Below are 11,367 nucleotides of genomic sequence, written 5' to 3' on the forward strand. Positions count from 1 at the left end.
TATATCTGCAGTTCATAGACTCTCTCTCATAAACATTTTAATTGGAGTTGTTTGAAATTTTCTGAGTTTCCCAAATATTTCTCCTCCCAAAAGTTAATGACAGAAATGGGTAGAGGAACTGGGAAACGTTCTGCAATTCTCTTTGCCCTCAGTAGATTAGTTCAATTTTTTAGAAATTTCCATTAAATTTCAAAAAATGCTTACAAAGGAATTTCAGATATCTCAAAAAGAATATCAACAATCACTCTCTCCTATTTGTCAATCTTTTCTCATTCAGCAACATCTCAGTTCTAGACCAGAATATCCTTAATCATAACATTGCACATGGGTCATCTGAAGTCTAAGAGGAAACCTCTATTGCTGGACAACTCATTTTTATCAGTTTCTTGTCCTGGGACATGCAAAATCATTAATCACAGCATCTTTCCCCCCAGGAATTCATTGTGAGTAAAGGCTACATCAGGTGTGATTTTTTTTTCTCCCTCTCACAAGTCCTAACTTTTAGGTACATAGAAAATAATTTGTATTCACAAAGCCTGGGTTAGGGGTCCAGGTTTCCTACACAATGAGTGGAGGTATATAGGTGCCAAACAATAGGATCCACAAAAGGCAGGATGCTGAGTGGGGAGCTGCCTAAACTAGCTAACAAGAGATACTGAATATAACACTGTGTGCTAAACCTTGCCCCTCAACAGAAGACCGGCACCTAGGTCCAGGCTGAAGTGAAGTGCATATATTTGGTTGGGGTCTACAGCAGGAACTGTCTCCTGGAGGTAGGTTCCTGAGGGGTTTCTTGCATGAAACAATGGAGGAGGAGTTGGTGCTGCAGCAGCCTCCTCATAACTTTTAGCTGGAGTCCCCCCAGTTCAGTTCCCCCTCTGTCTGATGAGGATAAGGTATTTGTAGAGAAGGTTTCCCACCTTACGGGCGAGTGCCTTAACCATTGAGCTGTGGGATATTCTGCTGGAGGATTCCCTCAGTCTTTCCTAGTGAATGAAGCTCTGCTTTACATAGATAATTAAAGAGTTGTCAGAGCAGGGCAGCTGGGTCCTGGGGCTGCCACCTTCCAGGGGTGTACACCAACCATCACACTAGAGAGTCATTTTCACATGTTCTCTGGCCCAGTTAATATGCAAGCTTTTATTTAAAAAATGAAACAGCTGTAACAGGAGAGACTGAGGGGAACCTCTGTTGGAACATCCCATAGTCCAGTGTTTAGGACACTGCCCTAAGAGGCAGGAGATACATGTTCAAATCCTTTCTACTTGTTGCTGGTTGTTAGCCAGCACAGTAGACAGTGATCAAACTGCCCAAGAAGTCCACAGACTCAGTTCAAAGGTGAAGGCACTCGGCTTCGTTAACAATAAACTTGGCCTGGTGCTAGTTCCCCGGCTCAGAGGTTACAGTTACAGTAACACACACATGCCCGTTACAATGGAAAAGCTCAGTGAACAGCAGGACTTCCCACTCCCACGTAGGCCAGACTTAGAGTTAAGGTGAGGCATCCCAACACTTATAGACTGAGACAAGCAATCTGGGATAAGAAATTATGTGCCACATTACATGTTTCATGATGTTTGTTATCTCCTATTGTACCTTTCACCCGATGTTTCAGACAACACACCCCTGTTCATCACTTCAGTCAAACCATTTTATAGTGTTCTAGGCTGGGATGTTCTTGTGCTGGCCTGCTGGAATGTGTTTGTGTTTTAGTGATGTTAGCTATACCTGTGCCAAGTCCACGTACCAGACAGTGAACCTGTTTTTTAATAGGCCTGACTTTTGCTCATAGTCTGACTCTCACTAACTGAGCTTTATATCAGCAGGACCTGAATTCAGGTCAGACTTAGGCCTCATGCCAGGCCTCATGTTTCAGGCTCTCTGTTTCCACCACACTTGTGAGGTAGAGGAGGACTAGAAGAGCGGCTGAGCCCTATGGCAACTGGGTATCCTAACGACTGCACTAAAAGTTATGAGGGGCATCCTCCTCCTTGGCTGTGTTGTGTGGAGTTAGGCAGCCAATCAGATGCCTACTGGATTGGGACCCACAGGCAACGTTGGTGAAGCTATGCCTGTCTTTCCCACTTAGTGGGTCACTCTGGACCTTATGCACAACTTAGCATTGATAGTACACAACATTTTTATTTAAAAAAAATAGAAAGATAAACAATTAAGATAGCTGACACTAAATGCATTAAAATCTGGCCAGTTGTTAGATCTCAAAATGTAACTGGGAATCATCACTGAGTGAGAATGTGTGTAGCAGGGTTCCATACTAGTCAACATTTTTATCAATGACCTGGAAAAAAAACATAAAATCATTACTGATAATATTTGCAGATGACACAAAAAGTAGGGGAGTGGAAAATAAGGAAGAGGATAACTCATTGATTCTAAGAGAGACAAATCCCTTGGTTAACTGTGCATAAGCAAACAATTTTCTTTTCAATATAGCTAAATGTAAATATATATTTCTGGAAATAAAGAATGTTGGCCATACTTACAGGATGGGGGACTCTATTCTGGGAAACAGTGACAAAGAAAAAATTGTGGTGGTCAAAGTAGAAAATCAGCTGAACATGAGCTCCCAGTGCAACACTGTAGCCAAAAGAGCTAATGTGATCCTGTGATGCATAAAAAAAGGAATCTGGAATAGGAGTAGAGAGGTTATTTCATCACTGTATTTGCTACTGGGGTAACCACTGCTGAAATACTGGGTCTAGTTCTTCTGCCCACAATCCCAGAAAGTTATTAATAAATTTGAGATGTTTCATAGAAGAGCTCTGAAAAGGATTAAAGAATGAGAAAACATGCCTTACAGTTATAGACTAAAGAAGTTCAATCTATTTATATTTAGAAAGAGAAAATGAAGAGATGACTTGATCACGGTGTATAAGTATGCACATGGGGAACAAATATTTAATTATAGGCCCTTCAATTTAGAAGAAAAAGATATAACATGATGGAATGTCTTAAAGTTAAATCTAGACAACTTCAGACCGAAAGTAAGGCATACATTTTTAATAGAGCAATTAATGTTGGAACAATTAAGCAAGGTTTGTGAGGTATTCTTCATAACTGACTATTATAAAATTAAGATTAGGTGTTTTTCTACAAGATCTTCTCTACGAATTATTTTGGGGAAGTTCTATAGCCTGTGCTCTACAGGTCCGACTACTCAATCACAACAGTCCCTTCTGCCCTTGGAATATATTAATCCCGACTTGAAAGACACCCAAGTGCTCATGGCCAGAGCCAGACAGATAGGCACCTAAGGAACTTTAAAACCAAAAACTGAGCTGCTGAGTAAGTTCACATGCCTGGAGGGTTATTCAGTGGTGAGTGAGGGGTTTGTGAAACCCATGATAGATAAATTTGGGATGTAGGCACCTAATATGCACCTAAGTCTCTTTGTGAGTCTATCCCTTACTCTTCCTCACAAGGAGAATATGTGTGTTAGGGTAATATTTTCACGGTACCATTGGCTTTCAGTAACAGACAGACTTTCAAAGGTATTCAGGTGTCTAACTCTCAGTCAAGTCACTGGGAGTTAGGCACTTAAAAACCTTTAAAAACCCTGGCCCTGGGTGCCTAAATCATTTTCACACATGACACTTAAGCTTACAAATCACTTAGATTATCCAGAAAATGTTACCCCCATCAGGAGTAGGAGGGAAGGTTAGTAACCTTTATGCAATATCATAAAATCCCTCCTTGGCAGCTGTACTAAATTGCCTTACCTGTAAGGTGTTAAGCAGTTCAAATAACCTATTTGGCATCTGACCCGAAGGACCAATGAGGAAAGAAGATACTTTCAACTCTGCAGAGGAAGGATTTGTTTTTCTGTTGTTCTTTTTTGTTGTTCTCTCTCTGGATGGAGAGAGAACCCAAGCAGGTATAATTATCTCCTAACAATATACCTGGAATAATCCAACTAAAACCATAGAAACTGTGAGTAGGGCAAGGAAATGCATTAGATTATCTTTTCTTTTGGCTTGTGATTTTTCCTATGCCACAGAGGTAGTTTTATTCCTGTTTTTGTAACTGTGAAGCTGAGCCCAGAGGGGAATCCTCTGTGGTTTAAATCTTCTTATTATCCTGTAAAGTAACTTTCCATCCTGATTTTGCAGGTGTGATTCTTTTATTTTTTTCCTTATAAATAAAGTTCTTTTAAGAACCTGATAAATTTTTAGTGTCCTGAAGACAAAGGTCTGGTCTGTGTTCACATTAACCCCCAGGAAAGGAGGTGAAGGGGTTTGGGGGCATATTTTGAGGATTCCAAGTGACCCTTTCCTGAATTTTTGTGTAAATCACTTGGTGGTGGCAGCAATACCGTGCAAGGACAAGGAAAGGAATTTGTGCCTTGGGGAAGTTTTAACCTATGCTGGTAGAATATAAATTTAGGGAGTCTTTCATGCAGGTCCCCACATATGTACCCCAGAGTTCAGAGTGGAGGGGGGAACCCTGACATCCCCTATTAATTAGGGTCAGGTAAGGATAATCTTATTCACATTGAAAATAATGGGGCTTCTCTCAATGAAGGAACTATTCATTGTGTTTTAGGAATCATCCCTTTGCCCCCTTTATGAGCTCAGTCCTGTAACTGATGTGTCACAACCATTCTGCCCTTGTCCTTGGGTGGGAATTGTATGAACGCTTGGTATTTTGCTGAAGGCAGCCTGTGTTTGGACCAAATCCTGAGGTCCTTGCTTAGTTGTGAGGGGTGACATTTGGAAGTGTCCATGGCATTTAGGAGTTTAAGTGACAGCTGGATATCTGTCCAAAGACACAGAAATTCAATGCCATAGTCTATCCTTTGAAATCATTAGATGTTTGGCATTGATTTCAATGGGAGGAAGATTATTCGTTTAATAGTTAAGTTATGGCTTCATATAACGGGTCCTCAGAGGTATATCAAAACCACATCCCTGGGGCTTCTAAAGAAGCTGTTAAATAGTACAGTTCCATCCATGACAGAATTCTTTGATAATCACAGAGAAGGCTACAGAGGAGGTGAGACATTTTTGGACTTGACTAGAAATATGTTAATTTCCTTCAGATTATTCTAAAAGAGCTGACTCTAGATGAGGTATGTTAAAATCCCATTATTTCTTAAATGGAAATGTACTCTGTTTTAAAGGTTAAAGCCCTGATAATTATATCCCACTGTTTCTAAAGTCACAAGTGACTCCACTGCTGTTAACAGAAGAACGGGTGGAAAATATTCCAGCAGAACAATTTGCCATTAGAAAATGCTGATTTGACTAAATCAAAACATTTTACATGGGAATATATTGCTTAGGTCTAAATGTTGATAGGATGCTATCAGAAAGTTTTAGCTATTCTATTCTAGTCAAATGATAGCATTGAAAGATATTATTTGAACATGCCAAAATGATATTTTGCTACCTTTTTTAAATGAAATATTCCATGTGTTTATAAGGATCCAACAAACTATTTTTGGAATATTTATTTTTTTAAAAAAAATCTGTTGCTTCATTCTAATTTATAATCAAATGAAATTTTGAAATCGTACCTTTCCCCTGGGATATAAATTTTGTTTTTTGAGCAAATGTAGTTAATAATATGAAAAAGGCAAATGGATTGCTCGACTCTGATCTCATTTCCCTGAGTTTACACCAATGAAACCACATTGATTTCAATGAAATGACTGTGCACATGAGAAGAAAATGGTATAGCTGTTTAGTCGCCATAGCTTTCCTTCTGTTTTTTAACAGTAATAGCATAGCCTTTCTTTTTAATTCTTAAGATGAAATATGCTGAAGAAGAGATGAAAAATGACATAAAGTATAGAAGGATAAACTGGGATATCGGTGGTTATTCAAGATTTACTTCCATGTTAGAGAGAGGAGAATCATGCTCTAAATAATTGAAATTTGAGAAAGATTTCAGAGACTTTCAACGTATCTATTCTATAAAAATTATGCTTTCATAATGCTGATAGATGCCAGTTGTCAGCAGGCAGGATTGAACCTGGGACTGCTGAAGCTTAGTGCATGAGCCTCTATCACAGGAACTAAAAGCCAAGGCCCTTTTAGCTAGGGCTGTAGAGCAAACTTATTAATTTCTCTCTCAACCTCTAAGTGGTCTCGGTGCCACTAGATGGCACAGAACACCATACCTAGTAGGTGTGTGGGTTAGACTTGGACTTTCAGTGGAGCCTAAGGGTGTTAGGCACTCATCTCAACTTCAGTGAGGGACAAACCTCATATGATCTTATAAATTAAATAAAATAAAAACTTCACTCAGTTATACTTATTCCTTTGTGATGTTCAAATTCAGGATGACAATAATCATTTATTAGCATCATCTAGATGTTTTACATAGGCACAGACACGTGTTCTGATCTTCCTTACTTTAACACAACATTGGTGCAACTCACTTGGCTCCAGTGAAGTTACTCCTTATATATCCTTGTGTAAGTAAGATCAGCTTAAAAAAAGCACAAGTGAGAGGGAAATGATAGAGGTCTACACAATCATGAATGTTGTGCATTAAGTGAAAAGGGAAGCAATATTTACCCCTTCGCATAACACAAGAACCAGCGGCCACTCAATGAAATTAATAGGCAGTGGGTTTAAAACAAACAAAAGGAAATTCTTCACACAATGGACAGTCAACCTGTGGAACTCATTGTCATGGAATGTTGTGAAGGTCAAAAGTATAACTGGGTTAAAAAAAGAATTAGATAAGTTCATGGAGGATAGGTCCATGAGTGACGATTAGTCAAAATGCTGAAGGATACAGCCCCACGCTTGGAATGTTCCTAAGCCAAATTTGGGACGAGAATATAGGGCAGTGGTGGGCAACCTGTGGCCCTTGGCCACACACAGCCCTTCAGGGTAATCTGCTGTCAGACTACGAGACAATTTCTTTACATTGACTGTCCTCAGGCATGGCCTCCCACAGCTCCCAGTTGCCACGGTTCACCATTCCCAGCCAATGGGAGCTGCAGAAAGTGGCGCGGGCCACAGGGACATGCTGGTCACTGCTTTCTGCAGCTCTCACTGGCTAGGAATGGCAAACTGTGGCCACTGGGATAGCTCTGGAGGACTGCTCCGAAGTAAACTATTATCTAGACTTTTTATAACTAACTTCTACAAAACACATAGGTCATAATGACCATTACTGGATCATCACTTTCCCTAACTTTCAATAAACATCTAATATCAGAGGCACCTAAACTCAAGGCTTTCCATGCACGCATCTTCTTTCAGTCTATTTACTTTTCTATCCCCACATCCCATTCTGATTAGCAGTAACTGTAGCAAGTTTTGACCTTCCTCTAAAAGCCTGTTTTTAAATTAACCCTTAACTATGTGTTCTATTTCAGTAATTCATGGCAGCTGATTGCACATAATATGGTTGTAATTAGCTTGATCAGATTTTGGAATATACACACCTCTCAAATCCAAGGTAACACAAACAGAGGTGGAGGTGTGAAGAAAGAGCAGATAAAGTAAATGAGATGAGGATTACAGACAATGAAGTCAATGGACTGTTGTCAGTCTCATGGAAAAGAGAGGAGAAGCAGGCTATCTGTGCAGCACAATGCATAACATAACTCCTCACATGTGTTTTCCATGTAGTTAGTTGGAATTGCCATGCAGTGAAATTATGATAAGTGAGTCTGTATTCTCAGATTATCTATATCAGTCTAACTTCAATGATTGTGCCACAGACCAGCCAAGAATAACACAAATGGTGGTATATTAATTTTATGTTTCTTTATTTTAACATAAGTCTCCAAGAAACTTGAAGGCAGATTTTGATGTCTGTTCCGTCGGTGCAAATCAAATGAAACTGATTCTGATAACACCAGTGTTTTATCCAATTATAAATTCATTGTTCTCAGTTATCCTCCTTCTGATGCTGGTATGAAAGAGATAATTTTCACTGAAGTGAGAACTTTACACCAATATAAAGATGGTGTAACTGAGAGGAGAATAAGAACTGTTGACTTTAATAAATTACTCAGGATGTATAGTTTTGTGACAGGAGAATCTGATTAAAATTATATTGGGCCTTAACCATATAATATGGAGAGAGTGATGGATGCATGGATAAAAAGGTGAAAAGTCAGAGACAGATAGATAGATAGATAGATAGATAGATAGATAGATAGATTAGATTATGCCAATTTGTCTTGATTTAAAGTATCAAACTGACATGTCATTTTTTCTTTTTAATTCTCAAGATGAAATATGATGAGGAAGAAAATGAGAAAAAACAGTTCTGTGACTGAGTTTGTCATACTGGGATTCTCTAATCACCCAGACACGAGTTCCATTTATTTTGTGTTATTTCTGTGCATTTACATCATCACAGTGCTGGGCAACATCCTCATCATTATCATCATCAATGTTGATCCGTCCCTTCACACCCCCATGTATTTCTTTCTCAGGAACTTGTCCTTCCTGGAGATCTGCTACACCTCAGTCACCCTGCCCAAGGTACTGTCCAACCTCCTCTCAGAGAATAAAACCATCTCCCTTGCTGGTTGTGCAGTACAGATGTATTTCTTTCTATTCTTTGGCGTTACTGAATGCTGCCTCCTTGCATCTATGGCGTATGACCGCTGCATTGCTATATGCAAACCGCTGCAATACATGACCATCATGAATAAGAGGGTTTGCATTCAGCTGATAGGTGGCTCGTGTATCTGTGGCACCCTCGTGGCTGTGGGGCACACAACCTTCACCTTCACACTTCCTTTCTGTGGGTCCAATGTGATCAACCACTTCTTCTGTGAGATCCAGCCAGTGCTGAAGCTGGTGTGCGGGGACACCTACTGGATTAAGTTCCAGATCTCTGTGGGTGCTGCCTTTGTCCTCATGATGCCTTTCATGCTGATCCTGGTGTCCTACATCTGTATCATCTCCACTATCCTGAAAATGCAGTCCGCCGAAGGCAGGCGCAGAGCCTTCTCCACCTGCTTCTCACACCTCATTGTGGTGACGTTGTTCTACGGGACAGCACTTATCATGTACGTGCGCCCCAACTCCAGCTTCTCTCCAGATGTGAACAAGTTACTCTCTCTGCTCTACTCAGTGGTGACTCCGATCTTGAACCCCATTATCTACAGCCTCAGGAACAAGGAGGTGAAAGATGCCTTGAGGAAATCAGGGATGAAGGTATTTCATCCACAAAAAATAGGTATATTTTTCTCCAGGATTATTCCTGGGGAATATCTCTGCTCTCAAGAAACTGCACAGTTCTAAAGAGACCAAGAGACAGCTCAGCATTACATAGCAATTTATCACATCGAACATAGTGTGGTCTACTTTTTCTGAATTTGTATTTCAATGAAATTTTTTCATTAAGATTTTGAACTTCAACAAATAAATATGTGAATCTTGTGGAAATCAAAAATAAAATAAATAAAATTACATGCTGACTCCTTCCATTGTTTACCAGTTCTAATTGAAGTATATCTGCAGTTCATAGACTCTCTCCCATACACATTTTAATTGGAGTTGGTTGAAAATTTCTGAGTTTTCCCAAATATTTCTCCTCCCAAAAGTTAATGACAGAAATGGGTAGAGGAACTGGGAAACGTTCTGCAATTCTCTTTGCCATCAGTAGATTAGTTCAATTTTTTAGAAATTTCCATTAAATTTCAAAAAATGCTTACAAAGGAATTTAAGATATCTCAAAAAGAATGTCAACAATCACACTGTCCCATTTGTCAATCTTTTATAATTCAGCAACATGTCAGTTCTAAACCAGAATATCCTTAATCATAAGATTGCACATGGGTCATCTGATGTCTAAGAGGAAACCTCTATTGCTGGACAACTCATTTTTATCAGTTTCTTGTCCTGGGACATGCAAAATCATTAATCACAGCATCTTTCCCCCCAGGAATTCATTGTGAGTAAAGGCTACATCCGGTGGGATTTTTTTTTCTCCCTCTCACAAGACCTAACTTTTAGGTACATAGAAAATAATTTGTATTCACAAAGCCTGGGTTAGGGGGTCCAGGTTTCCTACACAATGAGTGGAGGTATATAGGTGCCAAATAATAGGATCCACAAAAGCCAGGGTGGTGAGTGGCGAGCTGCCTAAACTAGCTAAAAAGAGATACTGAGTAGAGCACTGTGTGCTAAACCTTACCCCTCAACAGAAAGGGCACCTAGGTCCAGGCTGAAGTGAAGTGCGTATATTTGGTTGGGGTCTACAGCAGGAACTGTCTCCTGGAGGTAGGTTTCTGAGGGGTTTCTTGCATGAAACAATGTAGGAGGAGTTGGTACTGCAGCAGCCTCCTCATAACTTTTAGCTGGAGCCCCCACAGTTCAGTTCCCCTCTGATGAGGATAAGGTATTTGTAGAGAAGGTTTCCCACCTTACGGGCGAGTGCCTTAACCATTGAGCTGTGGGATATTCTGCTGGGGGATTCCCTCAGCCTTTCCTAGTGAATGAAGCTCTGCTTTACATAGATAATTAAAGAGTTGTCAGAGCAGGGCAGCTGGGTCCTGGGGCTGCCACCTTCCAGGGGTGTACACCAAACATCACACTAGAGAGTCATTTTCACATGCTCTCTGGCCCAGTTAATATGCAAGTTTTTATTTAAAAAATGAAACAGCTGTAACAGGAGAGACTGAGGGGAACCTCTGTTGGAACATCCCATAGTCCAGTGTTTAGGACACTGCCCTAAGAGGCAGGAGATACATGTTCAAATCCTTTCTACTTGTTGTTGGTTTTTAGCCAGAACAGTAGACGGTGATCAAACTGCCCAAGAAGTCCACAGACTCAGTTCAGAGGTGAAGGCACTTGGCTTCGTTAACAATAAACTTGGCCTGGTGCTAGTTCCCTGGCTCAGAGGTTACAGTTACCGTAACACATATATGCTTGTTACAATGGAAAACCTCAGTGAACAGCAGGACTTCCCACTCCCACCTAGGCCAGGCTAAGAGTTAAGGTGAGGCATCTCAACACGTATAGGCTGAGACAAGCAATCTAGGATAAACAATTTATGTGCCACATTACATGTTTCATGACATTTGTTACCTCCTATTGTACCTTTCTCCTGATGTTTCAGACAACACACCCCTATTCATCACTTCAGTCAAACCATTTTATCGTGTTCTAGGCTGGGATGCTCTTGTCCTGGCCTGCTGCAATGTGTTTGTGTTTTAGTGATGTTAGCAATACCTGTGCCAAGTTCAGGTACCAGACAGTGAACCTTCAATGAGACATCTGTTTTGTAATGGGCCTGACTTTTGCTCATAGTCTGACTCTCACTAACTGAGCTTTATATCAGCAGGGCCTGATTTCAGGTTAGACTTAGGCCTCATGCCAGGCCTCATGTTTCAGGCTCTCTGTTTCCACCACACTTGTGAGGTAG

The 11,367-nt window shown here is 40.3% G+C and overlaps 2 protein-coding genes across 10 annotated transcripts in view; both read left to right on the top strand.

The window, feature by feature from the left end:
* The window catches only part of PNPLA7 (patatin like domain 7, lysophospholipase), a 557,191-nt gene that overhangs the window by 85,568 nt on the left and 460,256 nt on the right, over positions 1 to 11,367 (top strand). The gene's annotated exons all lie outside the window — the stretch shown is intronic.
* Positions 5,780 to 9,242, top strand: LOC116816176 (olfactory receptor 10C1-like). Its single transcript, XM_032765207.2, has 2 exons — positions 5,780 to 5,803; positions 8,253 to 9,242. The coding sequence occupies exons 1-2, from the start codon at positions 5,792 to 5,794 to the stop codon at positions 9,240 to 9,242; spliced, it is 1,002 nt and encodes a 333-aa protein (XP_032621098.2). The 5' UTR covers positions 5,780 to 5,791.

This window comes from Chelonoidis abingdonii, chromosome 24 (assembly GCF_003597395.2).
Source record: "Chelonoidis abingdonii isolate Lonesome George chromosome 24, CheloAbing_2.0, whole genome shotgun sequence".
Lineage (NCBI taxonomy): Eukaryota > Metazoa > Chordata > Testudines > Testudinidae > Chelonoidis > Chelonoidis abingdonii.